The sequence below is a fragment of the Calidris pugnax genome, unplaced genomic scaffold, assembly GCF_001431845.1.
Source record: "Calidris pugnax isolate Ruff unplaced genomic scaffold, ASM143184v1 scaffold46, whole genome shotgun sequence".
Lineage (NCBI taxonomy): Eukaryota > Metazoa > Chordata > Aves > Charadriiformes > Scolopacidae > Calidris > Calidris pugnax.
This window is the reverse complement of record NW_015090769.1, coordinates 633,020-658,680: the sequence shown is the minus strand read 5'-3', so window position 1 is coordinate 658,680 and position 25,661 is coordinate 633,020. Positions and strand designations below refer to the sequence as shown.

Genomic DNA, 25,661 nt, shown 5'->3' with positions numbered 1-25,661 from the left:
TCTGACCTCGGCCGGGGGCTCCCCTCGGCTTCGGGGGGTTTCTCTGTTCCGCGTCTGAACGGAAAGGGATTTGAGAAGAGGAAAGAGCAACCTGCAGGTGACCAAGGAGAAATCTAGTATTTATTATCCAACATTCCAAAGTATTTATTATCCCACAATCCAGAGCAAAGATACTCTCCTTAAAGTGCTTTTTTTTTTAATTACTTTTTAAAACCTTTCATGAGCAACTCGATGGGCTGCTCCCCGGGTCCTTCTCAGGCTCGAAAAAAGAGAGCCCAACGTTCACACGTGAGAGCCTTTGAGTTGGGAAAGAGATTTCCTGGGCCTCATCCGTGCTAAAACCCACTCGAACGATTCCAGCTCCCTCAGGCAGCTCCTCAGCACTTTATTTTTAATTTTTTTTTCTTTTTTTCCTCCTCGCGGTGTAGAAAAACTAGTGTTTACAGCAGGGGCTTCTGTCCACACTCGCTGTCTACGCCTCTGCTCTCCCAGGAACCTTCTTGGGTTTTTTTTGGGGTAGCATTTAAAGGAAGTTGCTGTTTTGGGAAAGGGGCTGGGAGAGGTGTTGCCACGCGGGGTGGGGGCAGTGGTAACGGTACCTACAGGTCCTTAGGGTTCTTTATACCAGATACAGGGCAGCTGAGCACGGGGAGGGGGCTTTAATTAAAGCAAGATTGGCTTTGGCTGGAGAGACATCGAGGTGGGAGTTAGTCTTGCTGCACTCGAAAGGTTTCGTAGTCTTCTGGAATGGTGTCTGAGGAAGGTGAGATTCAAGGAAATAGAGATGAGAAACAGAACCAGAAATCAGAACTGGAACAAGCTGCCCGAGAACAAATTCACATCTTGAAAGCAAAACGGCCAAAACGCCTGTTATTTGAGGTTGGAAAGGAACTCACCGTTGCAGCGGTACCGCAGGTTGGACCAGATGATGTTCTCCTGGGAGAAGCAGAAGACTCCCAGGCGTCCCCCTCGCATGGTGGTATCAAGGACAACTCCAGTGTCTGCTACGACCTCGGGGCCTTCGTAGAAGCGAGCTCTGGAAGGGAAGGAGCGTGTGAAGGACACCAGGGGGACAGCGGTACCTCCCTGGAGGAACCTCTTCCTCACTCAGACGCTCTTCCTCCTCCTCGCTGCAGGAGAGATGCCACTTTGGTGTGTTAAACCTCCCCTGTGCTGCATGAAGGCTGCTGTAAACCCCTCACCTGATGTACCCGACCTGGGGCCGGTGCTGCAGGAACCAGCGGTACGAGGTCTTGTCCTTCCAGCCGGAATTACGAGGGTCTTTCCACAGCAGCTTGACCTGGTCGGTGGTGTCTCCGGTGTGCCAGAGGGAATTGCGCAGGTACTCACCCGGGCCTGTCTTAGACTTCACTGCCTACAACAGGGAGGAGGCTGGTTATGACAGAATCACAGAATCACAGAATCTTAGTGGTTGGAAGGGACCTCTGAGATCATCGAGTCCAACCACAAAAAAAAAAAAAAAAAAAAAAAACCAAAAAAACAAACACCAAACAAATACAAAACACACCACACCAAACGCCCACCAAAAACACCGCACCCACCAACTAAACCCCACACTCAACACCTCACCATAAACCAATAACCTTGGGCACTAGAGCATGCCCTGAAGAGCCATGTCTATACGTTTCTTAAATCCCTCCAGGGATGGGGACTCCACCACCTCCCTGGGCAGCCTCTTCCAGTGCCTGATCACCCTCTCAGTAAAGTAGTTCTTTCTAATATCTAATCTAAATCTCCCCTGCCCCAACTTCAGACCATTTCCTCTGGTCTTGTCGTTCGTCCTTTGGGAGAAGAGGCCAACACCTGCCTCTCTACACCCTCCTTTCAGGGAGTTGTAGAGGGCAATGAGGTCTCCCCTCAGCCGCGTGTGGGGAAAGGCCCCGGTGACCGCAGCCACTCGTGTGTCCCAGCAGCACAGCTGAGAAAAAGGCACAAATGAGGAATTCTTTACCTTCAGTTGAATTCCAGGCTCGGCCACCGCTCGGAAGGGGTTTGCCTGCCAGTATGTCTGCTCCATCTGCTTCCACATGACCACGTAGAAGCTGGAACTGTCCTGGTAGCCAAATATGAAGCCGGCGTAGTCGTCGTCTGTGGCCGTGTTGACGTGGAACGTGCCCTCGAAGTCCACGCCGTTGAACGCCGTGTAACCTGCCAGCGGTAGGAAAACAAATACTCTTGTTCTACAACAAACCTGATCCGTTTCTTCCCAGATCCAGATGGAGGAGGTGGATTTTGCTCAGCTGAACCTGAAGGCTCTGCCTGCTACAGAGGATATTTCCCCAGGAGGTGGAGGGAATCATGAAGCAGTGTCTGAAATACTTGTAACAGCTGCTCTGAGCAGAGAAGGACGCGGTTAACGAGCGATAAGTTTTCCAATAGGATAAAAATGTCTCACCTACAGCCAGGCCAGGATCACTGTTCATGGTCTGGACAATTTCCATGCCCTGAGAAAGACAAAAGTTGACTCATTAATGGAGTTCCAAAGGTACCGACTTCCCTGTTGGTCGGTGACTGGGGAGAGATCGAGGATCAGGAGGAGGTTGGTCAGCACCGTTAATCCTGCAGGGTCTTGGAATGAAAACTGCACCCCGTTTGGCACAGGCTCGTGACCCCCCTGACTCAGTGACCCCCTCCTGGAGTGGTCACCCACCTGGTTGAGGACAATCCAGTTGGGGTCAATCTGTGCATCGCCCTCGGGGTCCAGCACCACTGTCTGGAAAGCCCTGAAGTCTGTCAGGGTCACTTCTGCGTTCTCCGGGCACACGTCGATCCTGTCGATCACCATGTCTCTGTCAAAGTCATCTTCACAGAGGTTTCCCACTCCATCACCTGGGGACACCATGGAAGAGAAGGAGAAACGAGCTGTCATTAATTTCTCCTGCCCCGTGCACCCGAGTTTTTGGCTGGCACAGCTGAAGGCAGCCGTGTCTACACAGGGTGGAGGTGTTCAGAGCACTCAAAGCTCTTCCTTTAAGTCAGCTGCAAGGAAACCCTGAGGCTTCTTTTGCTTGTGGAGATGCTGTGAGCAGAAAATACACCTCAAATTGTAGAAACTTTGGGAAGAGAACTTTTCCAAATATAAGCCTGATATCAGGATTATTGGAGACTGGGCAAATGTCTCTAGTCAGTGCTGAGAAGATCCTGCCTGTCTCTAGAGATGGGACCATGCTACATGCATGGGCCACCAGGAGCAGAAGACCCCCCCAAGCAGAGCTAAGGTGCACCCATTTCTCTTACCATCGGAGTCCTCTTGGCCAGGGTTAGGGACAAGGCGACAGTTGTCAGGACCTGGAGGTTTCACATCTGGAATCCCATCATCGTCATCGTCATCGTCGCATTCATCTCCCAGCCCATCGTTGTCTGTGTCCACCTGGGAGCTGTTGGGCACCGTCGGGCAGTTGTCCCGGGAATCCTGGTGGCCATCCCCATCACTGGTGGAGAAAGTGACAGGTGAAGATTATCCACTGACATCTGCTTTTCAAATAAGCACGTAACAGCTTTCTAGGAGCTGGGATCCTCAACAAGAGAGCAGAAGTTGGTGGTTTTTAGCCTTATACAGTCATAAGCGATTAGTTACACAAACAAGAGATTGGAAATATTCCAACTTGTGACCAAATATTCCAATTTTCCAACAAATCTGAGCGCGGTGGCCTGTGACACACAAGCCTGCTGCCACCCGCTGGCCTTCGGGCCATATTCCAGAGGTGAGGTTTTTCTGAGGGCTGAAGACAATCCCACCTTCCTTGTCTGATCAGAAGAGGTTGGTTTCTCATGGCGTCGCCAGCACGTGCCCTCCCCACTCCCCATCCCCCAGATTTGGTGCAATTTAAGTCTAGTTCTTGCAGCAGGCTCTCACCTGTCCTGGTTGGTGTCACAGACATCTCCCACCAGATCGTGATCGGTGTCTTTCTAGTAAAAGAAAGCAATAATAAATTAAACTTTCCATAGATAAGAGGAGGATTAGGCAATGAGAAGAAGGAGAGGTGGTTATTAGCCTCGGTGACACCACTGAGAGCAGCAGGAGCTTTCCTTCTATGGGGTTTATTTACAGGTTGCCCCAGAAGGATTGTAGGGAGCTGGGCAGGGGAGGAGGCAAGAGGGCAGAGCCCAAGCTTCTCCTCTGCTGCCTCCTCTACACCCCAGGGCCTTTCAGCTCCCGGGGCTGTGCTTTGGGACTGCAGGATGGCAACCTCAGTGAGCCCCCAGGGGTGCTGATGACACAATCACTGTCTTGAGGGAGAAAAATGAACCCGTGGGACCACAAGAGCTCACTCACCTGGTCTGGGTTGCTGACAGTGGGGCAGCTGTCGCACACGTCTCCTACCCCGTCGCCGTCGGCATCTTTTTGGTCAGGGTTGGGAACTCTCTTACAGTTGTCCATGGGGTTTTTGATCCCTGTAAAACATGCAAAGCGGAGCCATCGAGGCAACGGGGCTATGAAGGTCTAGGCAGCAAGATCTCTTTTGGAGGTAAGAGCTAGCAAAAATTCTAGGACAGTTAAATTCATGTAATAAAGCAACCGTTTCAATTTTTCTGTACATTTTACACACTTCTGATTGAAGTTACATCCCAGCAGGTCTGGAGGGTGGAAGAGATCAGCAGGATCTGATCTTAAAACATACTCTTCGTGTTTAATTTATCCTAAAGCTGCATCGTGATGGACGACTGAGTGTGCTATTGCAGATGAACCAGAGAGGAAACGTCCTTAACTGTGTCCCAGCCTCCCAAACTGGCACCGTGTCCGAGCAGGAGCCAGTGGCCAAGAGGATGGAGATGAAACTGTCTGCGGTTCCCTAAACCCCGACAGAGCCCTTTTCCTCTAGAGCAGACGTCTACATCATGGTAGAATAAGTCAAGGTTAATTTTGGCTGTTTGACATGGAAGATTTAGACGGTGCCTTTTCAAGGGCCCCGAGACGGGACAGGAACAATCTAATTGGTGACCTGTGTGACTTCACTTCCCTCAGCCCTGCATTTACCTACAGCAGCAGCAAATCCTGCCAGCAGGGATCCGCTCGGCAGGATGGAGCCAGACCCAAACAGCACTAGATGCACTGGAAATACTTCTGTAAATAAATACAGCGCGTCTCGGGCCAGCAGCAGTTGTGATCGCTGGCTTTTGAAAGCAGGCTTTGTGCAAATACAGCATCATTAGTGCACAGACTGTTTCTAAAGCCTGCCAGGATTCTTTCCCCCCCCCAGCAGACAGCCCTGACACATACTCCCTTGAGCCAGTAGCTGCCGACAACTCGGATATTCCCACACTTCTTCCTGACTTTAAATTGCAGCACAAAGCAGTGCCCTTGTCTGGGCTGAGCTCAGATCTCACGGTACATCTTTCTTTCTTAAGCCTGACACGGGTTTGACGTGACTCTGCACAATGAGAGTGCTAATAAAAATGGTTAGCACCGTCCTGAAGACAGGTCTTTAAACCCTGCAGGAGCTGAACTGTGAAGGATGCTGCTCTGACTGCTCAGCTTTGGCGTCTTAAGAACTGAGCTGGGCTTCATCTCATCAGAAATTAGTTCTACACCTGTAAAGCTCAAGCCCCTGAAGGCTGGTTCCTGCTGTGAGGATCTCTAAGCTGTGTGCTGAAGAGCTTTCTGGTTCTTAGCTCAGTGTATATGCAGCTCTCTGGCTGCTCTTACCGTCTCCATCCATGTCATCGTCACACTCATCTCCCTTCCCATCACCATCGATGTCCCGTTGATCGTTGTTCTTCACCTGGCGACAGTTGTCACAGGCATCACCAAAGTTGTCCTTGTCTGTGTTGCGCTGGTCTGTGTTGCGTGTGTACACACAGTTGTCCTGTGGGAGAGAGGGATGGGCTGGGGGGAAACGTTTGGCACCAAGTGTGTGAGGAAAGATGAAGGTTCTGGGGTACATGACCAGGAAAGACAAAGGTTCTGGGGTACGTGACCCCAAAAGACAAAGGTTCTGGGCTATGTGACCCCAAAAGACAAAGGTTCTGGGGTATGTGACCCCAAAAGACAAAGATTCTGGGCTACATGACCCCAAAAGACAAAGGTTCTGGGGTATGTGACCCCAAAAGACAAAGGTTCTGGGGTACGTGACCAGGAAAGACAAAGATTCTGGGGTTCATGACCCCAAAAGACAAAGATTCTGGGATACATGACCCCAAAAGACAAAGGTCCTGGGGTACATGACCAGCAGCCCGTCTATGACCCCAAAAGACAAAGGTTCTGGGATACATGACCCCAAAAGACAAAGGTTCTGGGATACGTGACCAGCAGCCCATCCACAGCCAGTCTTGGTTTCCTCTATTCAGCCCTGTCACTGCCTTTTTGGGGAACACCAACAGCACCCGAAAATATCTCCAACCAAGTGCCTGGCCAAGCTAGAGAGAGTCTCTAACTCTCAGGGGACTGTGACTTGTAAAGTCCCTTCAGTGCCGTGATGTTCTCTCCTCTCTGCTTGTTTGTAGAGTCTTCAGATGAAAAGGAAACATTGCACACCGTGACCTGCAGGGTCTCTAAATTCACATTAAAGGTTTAGGCAGTTTTTTGCAGGCCCTCTGGGTACATTTAGGTATGGCAGAGCTTAAGCATTGGAATTCAAACCTCAGCATTTAATATCCCATCTCCGTCAGCATCATCATCACAAGCATCTCCAATTCCATCCCTGTCTGCATCCTCCTGGCCAGAGTTGGGGACAGTCATGCAGTTATCCTGAAAGAAAAGTGACAAAGGACCTGCTGATGAGCTGTGCATGTCATTTAGCTGCGGTTTGGAAGGCTGGGCAGGGTCTCACCAGCACGCAAGGGCCTTCTCTCAACTCAGAGTCACCCAGTTCTGGTCAGACATTCCTCTGAAGCATCATTTCCAGCAAAATATGAGACAACTGCATCTTACCTTGCGGCATTTTTTGTCAGAGCAGCGTTGCTTCTCATCGGGGACTCCATCGATGTCCGTGTCCTTCCCGCAGACGTAGCCGTTCCCTGCCCACCCCACGAGGCACTGGAAGACAGCAGATAAAGAAAATGAAGCTCCCCTGATGGCCATACACCTCCAAAATTGAAGGCTTTACACAAGAACCAGCACAAAACATTGCAAATCCAGGCAGACAATACCCTACAGGAAAAAAATATTGTCTGGAAGAAAGAGTTACGCTGTAAACAGCATTTTAAATAGCTCAGATACAAGCTCTCTGCTTGTTCCTGAGATTATAAAGACAGATGCAGCAGCAAAACGCCTTGGCTCCAGCACAACAGTGTGTCTCCCTGCTCAGCTGCGTGTAATGCTCCATGACTGACAAATTTGTAGCGCTTCAGGCAAAAAAAAAAAACCAAACCCAAACAACCAAGAGCGGCTGTGAGGTGCCAGGAGCAGCCCAGTTCTCCAGAGAGCACTGGAAGGGCTGTGGGAAGCTCAGGTGAGGAGGTCTGTGTCGGGAAGGGTTGCTCTCCAGGAGAGGGCAGTGGCAGACCCAGGAGAGCCAGGGAATCACAGAATCACAGAATCTTCTAGCTTGGAAGGGACCTTAAAGATCATCTTGTCCAACCCTCAACCTCACTGACAAAAATAGACACCCACACAACAAACAAGGAGCATCATCACTAAACCAGACCTCCCAGCACTACATCAACCCAGCTTTTGAACACCTCCAGGGATGGGGCCTCAACCACCTCCCTGGGCAGCCCATTCCAATGGCTGAGAACCCTTTCAGTGAAAAGATTTTTCCTAATATCCAGCCTGACCCCAGCTCCCTCAGCCTCTCCTCATAAGACTTATTCTCCAGACCCCTCACCATCTGGAAGTGGGAGGGAAGTGGAAGGGAAGGCAGAGCAGACCCCAATGGAGGGGAGGTTTGGATCCTACCGCGCAGGAGAGGGACCCGTCGCGCTCCACGATGCACTGGGCCTTCTCGTGGCAGGGGCTGATTTCCCCGTTGGGGCAGCGTCGGGCTGTCTGGCTCTTGCAGCCGTTGACTTGATCCCCCACGAAGCCAGGTTTACAAGCCCCACACTTGTAGGATCCCTGCAAGAAAAAGCCAGAATTAACTCTAAGGTTGAGTCCTGGAGAACTTCAGCTGTGACCTTCCACAGCAGCCACGGCCAACAGAGGCCCCAGAGCCTGGGGAAGAGAGGTCCCTACGAGATCCATACCCGGGTATTGATGCAGATTGAGTTGGGGACACAATTTTTGGCAGCTCCTGTCTCGCATTCATTGATGTCAGTACAAACCTGCCCAGGGAGAACAAAAGAGATGTGAACTTCACTCTTAAACAGATACCACACAGGGATCACAGAGTCAGGGCATCACTAGGTGCAGAAGCAAAGCCCCTGACACACCTGATTAGGACCCAAAGCCCAAAGTTTTCCTTCAGACAAGCTCAAGCCAGAGCCCAGCAACGCTCCTGACCCCAGGCAAAGCTCTTCACCCTCTACACAGTCACCAGAGATTTTAGCCTGGCAGAACAGCTTAGCTCTGAGCTGAGCTGTCAGAGTATCTCCTTACTGTGAAAGGACAGAAGAGAGTCAATGGAGCAAGAAGGTCAAAGACTGTGTCCTGTGACCAGCTAGCAGCTCTCGAAATAACACAGGCCACGTGCCCTTCCTGCTTTTGGCAATATGTTCTTATAAACCATACTAAGACTGGGTGGAGGGTTGGCTTTTTTTTCCCCTTTAATCTGTCAGGAAAGCAGGGGGTGGAGGGGTGCAGTAGCTGCATCAACTCTTCTGTGTCCTGCTATGAAGGATTCCCCAGCCTGGCTTCACAGCCACAAAGGTGTCAGAGATACCATATTCTGTCCAGCATAAATTCAGCAGTGGGAAGGTCTTGGAGCAGAGGTGACTTTGCTGTTGATGTGCTGGGACATCCTTGGGGAGGTCTCTCCCCTTACTCCTCTTCACACCAACACAATGCAGTCAAGTCATCCTGCATCTCCCTCCCGTTTTCTTTGAAGACCTTTGAATTTCAGAGGGGAAAGAACGAACGGCTTCTGAAGGAGACAGAAAAGTTTCTGGGCCTTACCTGTTTGTTGGCCCTGGCATAAGCTAGTCCAACCCCTTCGACCATTTGCCCAGTGAAGCCGGGAGGGCAGGGATCGCAGCGGAAGCCGGGGGCGGTGTTAATGCACTGGACCTTCGGGAAGCAGGGGTTTGCATTGCACTGAAACAGACAGAGGGTGTGCAGAACCGTGAGGGAGGCTCGCTCAGGGCCGCCCAGGCCCTGCTGGGTGACATCCAGCTATCGTGCTTCTATTTGTAAAGAAGAAAACCCCAAAATGCATAGAAGTTCCTGGCTTTCCCTCGCGAGTGGAAAATGCAGCTTCCTCGTCTCAGCTGTTCGCCCAAGTTCCAGCACGCGCAGACAAGGAAAACAAATCAACTTTCAGGACTAATTCTTCTCAGGTGATATCAATTGCCCAGGCAAAGAGCTGGCTTCACCTCACACTTTCCTTCCTGGCACTCTCCGATTCCAGAGAACTGGATCATTTCTTACACTGGGCTTGAAAGACAAGAGCAGTTGTTTGTTTACTACTCTGGGAAGCAATTTTCTTTCCAAAGCTGAGTTGCTACTAATGCTTGCTTTATTTTCTCCAAAACTTTGTTATTTTCACTGACTTCCTACTGGCAGATGCTGCTTTATTTTCTCCAAAACTTTGTTATTTTTACTGACTTCCTACTGCTGAATTACATTAATCCAGCAGTTCCTGCGTTTTGGTGACCAACAGATCTATCCTCAATCTCAAAATCTCTCATTGATCCTTTTAACTTCGCCAGGTTTTTAAAGGGAAATGCTACAGAGCTGATTCAGCTTTGCAAGACACTGAAAGCTGTTGGTGGACTAATCAGAGAGCACAGAGCTACACTTTGGGAACCACAGAACTAAGGAGGACATGGAAAATTAATGGTTGAGTAAAGCCTTCATACACACAGAGAGTAAGTTTGATGGAATGCCAAACTTTCTAGTAAAAAATTTCAACTATCTGCCTAGCAAGGTTTGATTTAATGGCAGAGGTAAAGCAATACGAGTGGTGTGGTAAGATTTATTGTATAAAGGACTATTTGGGAAGCATTTGATTCTCTTCCACACATAATAAATCTTATCTCTAACAAGTCATCAGCCGTTGGGCTCAAAAGATTTTAAGACCAAAAGGGACTGTTCTGGTCTTCCAAACTCACCTTCCTGTGTGGTACAAACCAAGAGATTTATATTGTTTGAGCCTGTGTGTCTTTTAGAAAGAAATATGTAGCTAGACTGGATATAAACCCAACATGGAACTGAGCTTAAGGGAGGGTGAGATACAGATTTCCTTCCAGTGAAATGATGTTTCTGTGGAACTCCAGCTCCCAGGGGGAATCGCAAGACTTTTCTTTATAAACCACAAGACAAACCTGCAACGCTCCAAGAAAAACGAGGCAGTTTTGTAACTCCCAGCCCGTCCTACTTGTTTTTTTACCTCGTTGATATCCGTGCACTGGGACCCGTTGCCTGAATAACCCGGGGGACAGGGTCCGCAGCGGAAGCCAGTGCCGGTCTCGGTGCAGGCCACTCCAGGGAAGCAGGGGTTGGGGAGGCACCGGTTAAACTGTGTCACGGTGATGACAGGGCCTGTCACCTCGGGGCGGATGCCTAGGGGACAAGAGGAACGTTAAAAAACAGAGCTGTCCTTGCCAGAGATTATCATCAGGTGGTCCCTTCACCTCAGAAGATATTGGTCTGCTTCGTACGCAGGATGTTTCCTTGCATCCTCTCTCAGGGCAGAGCGGTTGTGGCTCTGTTTTGTAAAAGCAGAAAAATGAAGCCAGAAGCAGCAGTTTGACAGATTTCTGAGTCACAAAAAATAAATAAAAAACCCCAGAAGTCCTAGCTCCCACTCCAAAACTCTTGTGCTGCCCTCCTTGTTGGTGTAATGCCCTTGCTTTTGGAGTTCCACATATATAATTTCTCTCCCTGGTTCCTCTACAACTACACCTGACCGGCGGCGTGGACTCAAAGAGGTGGCCAAAGCAGAACCCACCCAGCACAACCTTAAACCTCAGAGGGTTGTGGAGGGTTTTCAGCCAAAATCTCCGCTGTAGAAGGCAGCATGTTAAACAGGTCAGCTTGGTCTGGAGCAGGAATAACTCACATCAGGCTCACATAAGGCTCTCGTGCCATAAATGTTATGCATAACATGCTGCTTGGTATCTCCACGGGGCAAGGAAACCTCATTTCATCCTGGCAGATAAGAAATCAATCTGTAATCTGGACATTCATCCCTTCTAGGCTGGAATACAGCAATATGGTCTAAGCATGAAGCACTGTGTGATGTGTAGGAAACTCTAACTTGTATAAAATGCTACCAGTGTCTTATTCAGAACCACTCTGAACGCATCAAGCCTGTCCCCACACCACTGCACACCAATTTGCCTTAAATTTTTAAGCCAAATGCCAGGTTTTTGTCCTTACCCTCATAATCTGACTCACAACACAACCATACTTGCAAAATTAAGCTGTATGGGACACAGAACTTCACTGAAGGCCAATTCAAGACCGAATAAGCTTTCCCAGAATCTAGAATGGTCACAAGTCTCCCACACCCACTGCTTTAAGTGACAAGGACACTTTTTGCTCCTGCTTTTTCCTGCTTAAAAGCCCAACATAAAAAAAAATGAAAACCAAACCAAACCAACACTCTGCCACCACCAGCAGTAAAATCTTCACTAAAAACAAAACCTTCTCTCTTCATGCTTCTCTTTCTGAGAAATAACGAGAGAAGCACACGACTGCTGTGAGTCACGTTGTTCAATGCATGACTGAAGACACTTGAATTCTACAGTAGGAGTGCAGGAGAAGAACACATATAAAGCAGAATAGCAAGTGGGGAAGGCAGAAATCAAGTAACAGAGAGAAAGTTCAGGACAGTTTTATGAGCAAATTATTAAAACAATTTCTGTGGATGAATGTACTTCTGTACTGCTGGTCCCAAAAGCTTTGGCTAATGTCTTTTCCAGCAGAAGTACAATCTCTCCAAATGCAGAAATGGTTATTGCTCCACCCTTTGAGTGTACTGGCAAATAACAGAGCATCTCCAAGAACCATGCTTTCTGAAAGCCAGATATACTGGAAGTAAGTTCCAGTGTAGAGGAAAAAAAAAAACATTTATTGGGGAGCAGAGGGCAAGTTTTGTATGGGAAAATTTATGACCTTGTTTCTCAAATCCTCTGTAAACAACCTCTTAGTTTGGATGGTGGCAGCACTTGGATGGAAGGAATAGCAGAGCGATGCCTCTTGGGGGTGATGTTCTCTTCCACTTGCAGCTCAGGAATAGCCAACTATATCCCGGAGGATACCCAGTGTGCATTCCCAGGCAATTCCAACACCAGGCAGGGGCTGCGTTGGGAGGAGACGTGGTTGGGCAGCTTTCCCCAGCAGGATGCAGCTACCCTGAGACATACAGCGTGGTACAAAGCCACTAACAAAGCTCATTTCAGCTACAGTGGAAGGAAGCGAATGCTGGGGTTTTGCTGGAAGGAAAAATGAGCTTTTTAAGGCTACTTCTGCACCCCACGCTCGGGTAAAAGCTTCAGCTGCCATTGAACCACCAAAACAGCATGAACACTGGTCCATGTGTGCAGAATATTGTGGGGGGAAAGAGCATCATTAATATTACAGTGTCCTGTGACACTTGGGATAATTGTGAAACAAGCTCATCCTTTGGGGAGATGGTCACAGGTGGCATTTTACTACTTGTTTGGACACAAAGGGATGAAGGGCTTAGAGGAGGCGGTTGGATACAGGACTCAGTAACTCACCACAGGCATCACACTCCATGACTGTATTCTTCAGGAATGTTATCTCCTTTATCTAGAAGGAAACAAGAACCACCACTTAGCCACAGGCTGAGTTCTGATCCTATGCAAACGAATAGCTCCACTGCCAGCAAACAGGGTGTCTCTGAGACTGCACAGCTACTTACAAACAAATCAACTCTTACCCCAAAGTCCATGTTACAGACTTTCTAGAAGCTGAGGTGACTTGTAGTCCCTGCTGTATGTCACTCCCTAGTGTAGTGTTTCTACAGACCAACTCAGTAATAATAATCAGAATACTGTTCTGTCACAGGTGCAGGAAACACTTGACTTGAATACACAGAAATAAGTGTCGTAGAGGAGGAGGAATCTACTTTATTTGGGTCTTCTGACTCCAGAAGATGCTGAACCAGCAGTCCCAGAGAGCTCTGCTTTATCTGCAGTCCAGGCACCATGTAGGTGAAGTCAGGAGGGCCCCCCCTTACGAGCTACTATTGCAGACACATGAATAATCTCTGATATTGCTTATGCCATTCTTTGGCCCTCATGCCCTTGCTGTGAGGATATTTAGAATCTATTCCCAAAAGCTCCTCCCTCCAGACTTCCCCTGATCTCCTCTAAGCTTGTCCTCCTTCAAGCTTACTTCAGTAAAGAGATCATCTGTAGCTTCGGCAGCGCAAAGATGCCGTTCCTCTGATGAAGAAAGGAGTATGTGACAGGCACAAGTCAGCACGTCAGCCTCCAGCTGACATTTATGTGGCTCTCTAGGATCTCAGAGGGCAATCCGAGCAGGTTTCTTTCCTGCAAAAGCCTTTCACACCCTGTGGACTTTATGTTTCCATGATTAAGTCATTTCACTTTGACAAAAGCTTCTACTCGTGTCTCTCTGCCAGCTCCCAGGTAGAAGAGCAGTCATTTCACTTTGACAAAAGCTTCTACTCATGTCTCTCTGCCAGCTCCCAGGTAGAAGAGCAAGTTTCATTCTGTGTTAGATTCTCTCTTCCCTCCAACACAGCCGAGGGACATGTATTTTGAATTATTAATGCAGAAATAGATCTAACCCAAATCCCCAGAACACCTCTACTAGAAATGGGGGACAGAGAGCAGAGGGGAGAATTTGGAGACCAGCTAATGAGTATCAGTGGTTCCTTTGTGCCAAGAATTCTTCAGCCTTTGGCTCAGGAGAGTAGATCTGACCTTTTATTGTCATGCCTTTTGCCATCCTTATTGCCAACATCCCAAGATGCTGAATCAAGGAAAAGTAAGTTTTAGAAAACCTTTACATGGATTAAGAAATTATGAACTGCCACCTTGGCTCTCCAGTTGTACAGGCAAGTTTTTCTTCTGAGGAAGGTTTTTCTTGAAAGCACCATTGAGAAAAAGGCCGTGGATTAAAAAAAAAAAAAGGAAAAAGTAGGTGGCAAAAGCGAGAGAAAGAACAAATAGAAAACCTGTGGAGAAGCAGTGCTAAGCTGGAAGGGAGCACTGGAAATCATTGCTCGAGGCTGCCAGGAGCCATGTCTGACCTGATTCCTAGTAAACACTGGGTATTTATGCAGCAGCCTGAAATGTGAGAGTAACTCAATGCAACAGATGTTTTTGCAGATTAGAGGCCGCCCAGTTTGCACTGGCACAGAGACCCGTCTGCCATTCCAATTATCTGGCAGGCAGAGGCTGCTGCCCTCGGCTCCCAGAGTGGATACAGGGAGAATGGAACCTTTTTCTATCCTTAAAAGAGAGTTGACCAGACAAACCACCATCTCCTCGTTAAAATGGGAAAAGATCTAAGCACCCAAGAAGTTCCAAATTCCCCAAGAAGCTACTGGAGCCAGAAAGGCTTAGGATTAAAACAACAAGAGGAAAGAGTGAATGCAGAGCTTGTTTAGACTCCATATGACTTCCCTTTCCAGGACCCTAATGGATGGCTGAAAGGTCTCTTCCATCGTCCAAGTTTGGACTCTCTACTGATTTCAAGAGCCCACAAAACCAAGGAAAAAGTGACATGTTTTTCCAGTTAAATATATACCCATTGCGTGTGACTGTCTTTTTTTTAAGATCCCATTCTCCATGTATGCTGTTTTTCAGCAGACATGGTTCTAAGCAGCAGAATTTGGGATTCCAAGGAAGAATTACAGATCTAATTGTGAGACCACCTCTCCATCTGATTTTTGGAGCAATAATTCACCTTTCACCTTCACCTAAAGCAAAAGAAGTTCTCCCCATTTCCAGAACTTGGCACATAAGGCAGAGGATTCCCTGATCTCCCTGGGGCAGCACGTAAGGGATGAGGTCCCTTTTGCACTCACCTGCTGTTTCAACAAATCTCGAACTTCCATTAGCACACGGTTCGTTTCTCTCATCTCTTCCAGCATTTCTGGCCCGACTTCACCTCCTAAAAAAAAACCCAGAGTGGTTGGGAGAAACACAGAAGAGCCATTAGCAATATAAACCAACTGATATTATTAACTTCAGTTTAAGATTAAGGATACAGACTCCTCCACACCAGTCTCTGCCAGTTCCTAACTAGAAGCTTGCTGGAAATAACAGAGACTTGTAGATTTTGCCCTGGGCAAATTCAGAGGGTGATAATCAGCCGTGCCCATCAGGCAGGTAACAGTTACCCCTCGGCAAACAAATTGGCCCAGCAGCCCAGCAGTTGTGGTAGCTGTTAAGCTGGCACGGTCTCTGCAGTTCACACATAGGAAGGTTTTGCTGCCAAAAGAAGCAAATTAATAATTCAGCGCTGTGGAAGCTGCTCTGAAGGGCACCACGAAAGTAAAGCTCTTTGCTGAGTCTAGCCCAAACGTGCTGCCAAGCACTGAACGTGGAAAACCAGCACATCAGCCCTTGCCTCGCCTGTTCTCAAGGTACAAGACTTTTTTTCTTGCTAGAGATGGGTCCTTTTTTGGGTAGCAGCAATTTCAAATCGCTGTGTAGTGGCTTTGGGGCACAAAGGACACATCTGCTCATCTGTCCTTGCAAAATCCTGTTTAAGCTATGCTGAACAGAGGATATAAATCATGCTACAAGGTCATCTAGGGCAGATTAACATGACTTTTCCCTCCCATCTGCTAGACTGTAGACTTGCCTGGTCCTTTGAGACATGCTAAAAATCCCGTCTATGATCCAGCTTCACTCAAGAAGAATGAATGGAAGTAGCTTTTTGTTTCTAGAATGATGTCAGTTTTAAGAAAACTTGAACCATTTCAAAAACAATTGGACGCCAAATTCAACCCTGGTGTTCTCCTGTGTGCCGTGAGAAAACACCACCTCATTTCTCTCGGGGAAAACTTGAACCATTTCAAAAACAATTGGATGCCAAATTCAACCCTGGTGTTCTCCTGTATGCTGTGAGAAAACACCACCTCATTTCTCTGGGGTTTTTTTTTCTGGATTAATCAATCCTCTAACAGAAATCACACCTTGCCTACAACGTAAGCAAAGCTTTATGAAGAGAGAAATGACATTTTCTACAAACAGCTCGGTGTGTTCAGGGGAAAATTAGCTGGATTTAAGGGTCTGTCTCCTCAGATGTGAAGAATTTGCCAGTGGCAAAGGCAGGATGTGAGTCCTGCTCTGACTTAATGCAACAACTTCGGCGTTCTCATGCGACAAACGAGCCTGAAAACCTCATGGATCCTCACAGCCCAGAACTGAGAGGACTTTCTGCATATTTGTGAGCTCTCCAATACAGTTTGGTTTGGGAACTCAGCTGAAAGTACCACAAATGTGTCATTCTGAGACAGAAAGACTATATTAAAGTGATGTTTCTTTTTTTTTATTGAAACAAGGATCCTGCACATAATTTCTAACTTCAAACAGAGGTTTTGAATAAGCTCTGCATGAAGCTTCAGGCAGCTTCCGTTATTCTTGGGAAGAATTTTCCATCCCTAAGTAGCAAGATGTAATTTAAAATAAAAGTTTGGGGTTTGTTTTTTTTTTTTTTATATAATATTGAAATTCACAGTAATGATTCAAACACTCGGAAGCGATTTCCCAAGGAAATCTATGCACTTGCAGACATTTCCATTACTCTGCATCCTTCTCCGTGGACTCATTCTGTCCCCAGGAGCCCACACCTGGATCTCTGGTACAGTCTGAGTCTGCCGCGTCTCAAACATCCTCTTGGGGTTGAGCATTTCCCTAACAAACTTTTATAATGAACCTGGCACAGCCACGTTCCTGGAAGTCAAGGCTTCCCTGAGCTCTGTGCGCACAAGCCGAGAGGATACCTGAGGATCCTGCTACAGGACATTCTGTATAATCTGTTTTTTTTTTAACTTAAATCATACGCAAAATGCAGATTAATGTAAAGCGTCTCTTGCAGGTCATTACGAAACACAACAAAATTCCCAGTTGTCCTAGAATAAATGTTTTTCTTAGCAAAACTTCCCTGCTCAGGAGACGAACTGGGGAAAAAAATCTAAGAGTGAACATTTACACAGTTAAGCTTCAAGTTTCATCTGAAACTACAAAATCCCTAAACATAGTTTTTAGGCTTCAGTAGATGCAGTTGAAATGTTACCCTTCTTCCTCATTCCCTTCTGCAAAACTGAATTTTCATAGGAGTCTGGAAAGCACACGAGTCCGGAAAATATAGAGATATATAAAATTACTTACCTAGTCTTCTCTGCTGACATGATGCAAAAGGACAAGAGAGGCAGAGGAGAAAAACAAATGCTAGAGCTGAAATCATCTTGGACTCTCCAGCCGGTGTGGATGTATGGGCTTCTCTTGCAACGAATTTTTAACCTGCAGGTTTGCCTCTGCTCCCCATTAGTGTCTGTGGTTTGCTATTTATGAAGTTGCATTCCTTCCTCTGAAGTTCTTATTCTCTGATGCTGGACGAGGGGTGGACGTCATTTCTGGCTGCTAGTCCACAGAGAACGTTACAAAAGTAAACAATATGAGAAACTCATCAGGAGAGTAGTTTAATTTTTTTTTTTTTTTTTTTTTTTTTGACCGGCTTGTACCAAAATAGGTCAGAAAATTCCAGAATTAAATGGATTCTTTTTGGATTGGGGTTTTTATTTCTTCTTCATGGACGCAGGATAGACGGATGATTCATAGCCCTATCCCTCACAGATTTTCCTTCTAAAAATGCTCACAAGATCACAAAAGCTATGAGACATCTGGACTCCACTAGACCTTCAGAAAAGGCTCTTTAAACTCCCAAAAAGGCAGTTTTACCACTCAGACTGGGGGTAGAATTATTGAATCATCTTCCAGCTCCAAAGAGGAGCCATCACATCCTATTTCAGAGAGGGATTGGGCAAATATATTGGCCTTTAGAGGCTGATGTTCTTATTACTCCCCACCCAGGCTTGTCTAAAGGAAGGATGCAGAGCAGAAGCGAGGGCATGGAAGGAAGGGAGACTTTGCTGTTTCTTGTCTGTGAAGGAACGAGTCTCAATCCAGCATTTTCCATCAGTCGGGCTCAATCCAGCACTTTCCATCAGAAGACACAGAGCGGATTGAGAAATCCACCTAGAGCAGCCAAAGAAAATCTGCCCAAAGCAAAATCTTAAAGCTACTACATCAAGGGAATTGCAAGTTAAACTGCGACCTGCAAAAAAGGTTAGTGCGAGGATCAGTGAAATTCTCAATCACACATTCTCAGTGTTTGATTGTGAAATCTGTCAGGGTGTCCATCACACAACACCCTTGGGGGCACGGACAGGAAAGCCCCAGGAAACAGTAGCTCAGTCTTTAAAGTGTTAGAGCAGCAGGATCCTTGGATATTTACAGAATTTCTTTTATTTTTTTTTCTCATTTTGACCTCAGACCTCCCGTGTTCAGGAAAATACTTCCCATCCCTGTGGCTGTGCTGAATTCTTGAAGGTAACTGGGTGCAGTCTTGCAGGCGCTGGAGAGGGTGCATGTTCACTAAAGTAAGCAAATAAATATTATTAGTTTTATATCAAAGGAATTGCTGCAGCAGACAGATTTTACACTTTCTTGCACCGAGCAAATTTAGAGGCAAAATAAAGTTAATTTGCCTGTGTTACCTGGGTGGCATTTGGGTGATTCTGCTTGTCTGGTGCACATGCCAACTCATCTTACACCCAGCATGTGACTTTTTGCTGTCAACCCACAGGTAAATCAGCTTTGAGGGTTTGATACTTGTGGTAAGCTAAGTTGGTTTAGCTGGAACTCAGAAGAACTGAGTTTCCCAGGTTTTAGCACTTCTGGGTCCTTCTGAACAAATCAGAACCACGGCAACTGATTATTAAAGATAAAATATACTGTATTTTTCCAGTGATGTTCTGCAAAAGATTATTTACAATTTTTATTTTATCGCAGCAAATGGGGAGTGAATGAAAAATGCCTTTTCACCCACCCCACAGAGACCAAGTCTTTTGCCTGAAACAGTGAGAGTTGATGTCCATCCAGCTTTTGTTTGAAGGTTCTGTCGTCAAGAGGTGAGAGAAGCATTTGGACTTTGCAGATTGCTGAGTCCAGGCCCCTGCTAGATGACAAGCGAGGAAGCCCATTAGTACCTGGTATGGAGAATTTTAAGGGAAAAACACATTACCTCAACCGAAGCCTGATAGGTCATTAATAAAGGAAGGTTCTTGCCAACTATTCAGAAAAAATCTGTTTTTTTTCAAGTGGGGAAAAGTCATAAAACTTCAGAAAGAAAGAGCTGTAACTCACGTGGAATGAAGAATGGACAAGGGTCAGTTGTGAGGTCACCTCGGAAACAATTGCCATCGGATTTGCTTTGTATGGAGAACTAGATGTCCCTGGTACAACAAAACAGAAATAGGGACCTATTCAATACAAGGCAAATTAAATACGTAGGAGCAGTAACGATGCTTTCTGCTATCTAAGTCAAGTATTACTCAATGGTATCAGGATATAAAACCAAATAAAACCACATTAAAAAAACCCTTAAAGTCAGACACCTAATAAAAAAGTTGCTTGAAAGTCCAGTATCCAGCTAACCACATACTTCTGTGTTTCTAAGTTTTCAGGGGCCAAAAAATCTCCAGTTTTTGAGAAGAGGGAAGAGAAAAGGAGAACTTTGGTTGTGTGGACAATCACCATCTCTATTCTCCTCTGCCACAGAGTCACTAATAATGAGTTAATTAGTGGAGGCTGGAGAGTACACTCAAGTGGAGCACATCTTACTTCTAAGTCACCTTATGTTGGCTGATGTGTTGCAGCACAAGAGGAAAACTGTGAACTGTGAGTACGTGCTTAGAAGGTGCAAGTTCTCAAATTTAGTAAATGTTCACTGATGAGAAATGAGATTTCCCTCATCATCAATTAGTGCAGGACAGCACGGTGATAGAACACTGCTTATTATTGCTCACTTAGACTAAATGGAACGAACCAAGGCATATTAAACCTGCATTACACCAATTTTCAATATTTGAAATTAAGGCATATTAACGCATATTAAGGCAGTGATCAATATATCTTTACATTCTTCCAGAAACCCAAAGCCATCTCTCTTTAGTCTGCATTTCTGGGATCGTTTCTATACATTGACAGCAGCAAATTAACTGTACAAATTAAAATGTAGCTAGTTTATACAGAGCTTTCTTGAGTTGAGCAAGACACGGTGTCTCCACAGGGTGAGGTCATTCCTACTTTTATTTTCCTTGGACTCATTTTATACCTTGCTATATTCAGATCTGAGGGCTAGAAATCCCTGTAAATTGCTGCTCCAACGCAGCTTAAACACACAGTAGCAGATCAGAAAGTGTTTGGTCATGACTTGGTTACTTCTGGGTGGCTGCTGCTGTTTAAAAAGGACAAATTCAAAAGTAGCTAGTATATCTGGATTTGTTAGTATCTGATGGGGAAACATCTTCTAGATTTGTCAATATAATTTTTTAAGCATTACTAATTAAGAAAAAAAAAAAAAAAGTGTTTATTTGGGCTTCAGTGTAAAAGTGGTTTTGCACCCTGTGCAGTGCCAGGTTCGTTACACCTTTTTCCCTGCCTGGAGTTGACATCACAAATGAGCCCAGCACACAAACAAACAACAAAAAAGAAAAGCTCATGCTAGTTTAAAGTTTAAATATTTTCCATCTCTGTGTTTTTAACTAATCTTTGCCAAGAGAAGGACAAAAGTCAGAAGGAAAAAGTTATTTTTCAGTCTTGTAAGGTCAAGTTCTAAAAATAAGTGAAAAACACCTACACCCTCTGAAATGGTATGCTAAGTGTTTTACAATGTTTCTTATATATTTATGGTCGTAAGAAACCAAATGATATAAAAGATGATCAGTAAGGATTTCAAACAACTTCTCCTCTCCTTCCAATGCAGGATGGATGGGACCAGTGGAACTCTTCACAGAGACTTCTCTACCCTCTTCTTAAAGGCTTCCAGCGATGGAGACGCCGCGGCCACCCCAGGCAGCCTTCCAGTGCTTTATATTCCTGCTGCTAGGAAATGTTTCTGAGGGGTGCTATTTAAGCCCATTGCTTCTTTTCTTACTCACCACGGACTCAAAAAGCAGATTAGTCCCTTCTTTGAAACCTGCATTTCAGTTCTATACTTTCATAAAAGAGCCTGGTAGCGTCTGCAGCTTCCAGGTTTTATGCAGTCAATACAGAAAGGTGGAGATGAAAAATTATGGTAGGTGTTGCAGACTGTCAACAGTCAGTTCTAGGAGAAATACAAGCCTTGAAGTCTCAACTAAATCCTAATCAGTCATGATTCTTGCTAATTGTCACAAAACACAATCTATCCATGACTCAGAAGATTGTGGTGAACTGCTAGACTACAGCTGAAGTCAAACCAACCTGACACATTTATGCAACACTCATTTCACTCATAAAGAGATCAGTAACAAGCCCAATACACCAGAATTTCACGGCACAGTTTTTTTTGTCAGTTTGTACTCCTTTTGAATGCTGTTGTCTAAAATTTGCAAGCTCTAAAGACACACACTGAGAAGAGGAAGAGGACTGGACACTGAAGTTTGATGCCCAGGAGCCAACAGGATCTTCAGCCTTGTCCTACCTTTCTGCTATGTGCTTCCAGGCAAAACAAAAACCTGCTCTCAGAAGTTTGCAAAACATGATTTGACAGCTCGATTATGTACAAATACTTATTTCATCCGTTGCTAAAACACAATCTCAACAAACAGGATTCTTAAGTGACCTGTACTTAGAGCTATTTGCAGTGCTGAGGTAACAAAGTTGAGGTGTTAACTAACAAAGAAGAGCACCCATGGCTTTATGGAAGACAGTCATTATTTCACATAAACACCTGAAGTGATGCAAATATTATAGACAAAATCCATCAGTCAATAGGTAAGAACATCCCTTCCCCGGATGCCTCATTCATTGAAAAATGATTAAAGGCTGTGGTTTGTTACGTGTTTGAAGAGTTACAGCTTGCTCCAGTCTGGGTTACGTCTCTGTGAATTCCTCAGCAAAGAGAGACACTGAAGGTCACTGAAGACCTTTTATAACTACTTTTAATGTCTTTTTTCATTTAATCAATGGCAAACTGCAATGACAGAGAATCAAGCCTGCAAAATACAATAAACAGACACGGCTCCGTTGCGCACTACGCAACCTTCACCATTCATTCTTCTTGCTGTTTTCTCCCCTACTAATGGAATTTGACTCATGTCTGTAAAGCCATTTACATGTGCTGACAAAAAAAAGAAGAAAAATAAAAAAGAGAGAGACACAACTGGCTGTGGCAATAGGCAGGATGACACAAAGCTGGGCCACGACCACAGTGTCACAGGAACTGGCACGTTGTGACAGGGATGTCTCCTGGGAGGAGGCTACTGCTTTACACCATGGAAAGTGGGGCCTTCCATGAAGTAAGAGTTCCCAAAGAACCTTCCTGTGTGTTCCTCCAACACTAGTAGAAATTTGATGACTTTTATACTTTCTGCGTATGAAACCTCAGCTTTCAAGGAAATACCAGTCTTTACCATGAACATTTTCTTAGAGTTTTGAACGCTACGAAACACAAACACCATAACGTTAGTGTATAAAAATAGCTGCAAGATGGTTTCTGAACAAAGGCACAGAGATGCTGTCCAATGTCTGAGGGAAGAATCCCACAAAAAAGAGACTGATGAGCCCAGAACACATTCAAAGTCCTTGTTTTATCCTCAGCTCTTAACCCCCAACCAAAAATAGTAACCAGAGGCAGTATGACCTGAGCAGGGGTTTTCCAAGATTTTGGCTGTTGAATAGCCAACACAACACATGTACATATAATAAGCAGGAGACATCTGTAAACCATCAGACACATAGGAAGAAATTGCTGCCTTTATCACCTCCTTTTTCTTTCTTTCTTTCTTTCTTAATTTTTTTTTTTAATTTAAATTCGATGAATGCTGAGGTAGGGGCAAAAGAAAGGTGCTAATCTGAAAATTTCTAAGTGTGTCATCAGGACAGATTCCCTGTCCCTCTGGAGCTGACCGAGGAAGGCACCAGTAAGAGTCAGAAGCAGCTCTGGGCCCATGAGGTTTTTGTGTTTCTTGACCTCTCTAATGAGACTCCCAACAAGACAAACAACTGGTAGCAATCATGAGAGAGTGAAATGGCCTGCCTTTTCATTGCCACATTGCTAGAAAGACTCCTGCTCTACAGACGTGGAACGGAATCACAGCAGCCTCTGCTTGGTCACACCATGCAAGTAAATTGAACCTGGAAGCCCAAAGCTCGGGCCAGGACTGTAATAACTAAACCGTCCTTCTTCTCTGAAGAAGGGGAATCTTCATTCACAAACATTGGCAGGGAAAGATACTCAGAGAAAAAAAAAAAAAAAGCACATGCACATTCATCTCAAATAAGTGATACTACATATTGTCTGGGCAGCCTTACCATTCCTGTGAGTGGCTCATCTTCCTGGAAGTGACATATTCTGCCCACGTTGGCTGAGACGATGACATGCGATGATGCAGGAACTCTGTACTTTTACAAGAGAAGGAAATATCCAAGAACTATAGCCCTGCAACAAATAAAAAGTGTCCAGTAAGGCAGTGAGAACACCAGAGTTCAGTTTCATCACAGTTTTCAGATGTGATATTGAACTTCCAGTACTCAGAAAGCAGCAGGAAACATGAATGGGACTCACCTGGACTGTTTGGGTGGTCTCGGTTCCTGGATTACTTGGTTACCAGTAGCTCCATCCAGGGAGTCTACTCAGGAACAGCAGGAGACGAGGCCAGTGACAGGACAGGTGACAAAGCCACAATATAGGTCCAAGGTCTATCCAGAGACAGGGCTACAAGATCACCCTGAGTGTTGTCCTTCATTTAAAATGTGGTCCAGAACTTCCTGGTGGTTTGCTGAGTTTTGATAATCTAATTTGTTGTCTCTAGGAAGGCCCCAGCACTGTCAAATGTTCCACGCTCCCGGGTCCTACACTGATAATCCCACCCCTTCCAAAATGCCTGAGCCATTGTGTCACCAGAGCCCTGTCTGCGGAGAACCGAGACACCTGGAACTGAAGCACTTTTTATAAAACCAAGGGCAGGAGGCCAATCAAAGGGCCCACAAATTCGGGCCTCATTTGGTTTTGCTTTGTCTCTCATTTAAGCCTCCAAAGAGAAACGACAACAAATCAGAAGGCCAAGGGGCTGGAAAGTGGTGGCATGTGCAGATGAAGAAGAGCTGTCTCCCATCTCCCATCCATCTTCCTTCCTCCCCAGCAGCTCGCTGTAATGAGCCTTACAGATGGGGGTGTAAAATGCTGCCAGAGCTCCTTCTCCCCACCGCCACCCTGCTCCAAGCTATTCCCCAGCACATGTTGTAATCACACACCCAGGAGAGTTGTTAAAACCTTACAGGAAACATCTCACATTTTTTCCTTTACTATTCATGCCATTTTCTATTAGGGACAATAAAGACTTCTAACACTGGATTAAGCTCATTTGCAACAATGAGCTACTATTGCTCCAGGAGCCAGCGGGAGCTGAGACTCATCGAGGGAACTGGGAATAATTAACTGAATTGTACTGGAAAAAAAAACAACAAACCCAAAAACGAGAAGACTGAAGGCTGTTTTGACCAAGAGAGATGCAAACTGATGCGATGGTTAAGCCATCACGTCTTGCTGGGAATTATTGTTGGGACTATCATTAATGCTTAGAGTATGCAGTTTTTTTCAGTAAAACTGCTTTGGCCGTGGTCTCCCTTTTTTTGGTTTTTGCTACTAAAAGACACCTCCCAGAGACATAATGACAATAACACAGTTTTACTGATTGCTTTTACTCGTTGTTCAGTATGTACTAAGTCACTTCTCAAAACTCTGAAGGATGGCAAACCTTGAAAACAAAAGCTCTTCTACACAGACTGGTTTTTCTTTTCCCCTAAATGATGTATATAATTCAACTCCGTGGTCAAACCTTCTTATTGTGTAATCCCGGGGTCTTCAGCAAGTGTGTAAACAGGAATTGTCTCATTACAGAAGGGACTGGAAGTGCTCAGTGCTCTGAGATCACACATGTAGGTGGGCAGACGGCACGTACACTTTTTCACAGTCTCGGGGCCTCTCTTAGGAAGCATTGACTTGGGTTTGATCATGTACCAAGACTTATTAACTCAAAAGAAACATCTGGCATTGACCCCCGCATAGGCAGAATCCTGAACCTGAGGGACCCTGGAAATCTACTCTGATATGTCCATGGAGCTGTCTGCACATGATTAGTTCGGTAGCTATACATAAATGCACATATTGTGTATGAATAATACTATTTCTGTATCATACAGACAAGTATTACATAGATGAGGATTTGCTGTCCTCAAATTACCGCCTTCTGCCCACAAGTTGGCACATGCCATTAGCCTTTTGACACTCAGCTTCAAAAAAAGATCAACTTTCCATCACGCCTTTCAGCAAGGAAGATCCCAAGGAACTCGACAATCTATTCATACCTAATACCACCAGAACA

The 25,661-nt window shown here is 45.7% G+C and overlaps 1 protein-coding gene across 4 annotated transcripts; it reads right to left on the bottom strand.

Annotated features, from left to right (window-relative positions):
• Positions 1 to 514: 514 nt before the first annotated feature.
• Positions 515 to 25,360, bottom strand: COMP (cartilage oligomeric matrix protein). 4 transcript variants are annotated; one of them, XM_014938554.1, is made up of 23 exons: positions 23,843 to 25,360; positions 23,590 to 23,716; positions 19,438 to 19,526; positions 19,121 to 19,280; positions 17,401 to 18,666; positions 15,087 to 15,172; positions 12,784 to 12,835; positions 10,446 to 10,618; positions 9,014 to 9,151; positions 8,146 to 8,223; positions 7,859 to 8,017; positions 6,893 to 6,997; positions 6,602 to 6,709; positions 5,669 to 5,828; positions 4,298 to 4,416; positions 3,878 to 3,930; positions 3,259 to 3,452; positions 2,672 to 2,850; positions 2,417 to 2,465; positions 1,973 to 2,169; positions 1,203 to 1,375; positions 897 to 1,036; positions 515 to 754 (listed from the first exon to the last, which is right to left on the bottom strand). In XM_014938554.1, exons 5-23 carry the CDS (start codon positions 17,474 to 17,476, stop codon positions 708 to 710), a joined length of 2,286 nt encoding a protein of 761 aa, XP_014794040.1. In that variant the 5' UTR covers positions 17,477 to 18,666; positions 19,121 to 19,280; positions 19,438 to 19,526; positions 23,590 to 23,716; positions 23,843 to 25,360; the 3' UTR covers positions 515 to 707. The 4 variants fall into 4 exon arrangements, with proteins under 4 accessions (XP_014794040.1, XP_014794030.1, XP_014794049.1 ...); XM_014938544.1 differs by having other exon boundaries at positions 23,590 to 25,360; XM_014938563.1 differs by having other exon boundaries at positions 19,121 to 19,249; positions 23,590 to 25,360.
• Between the last annotated feature and the right edge of the window lie 301 nt (positions 25,361 to 25,661).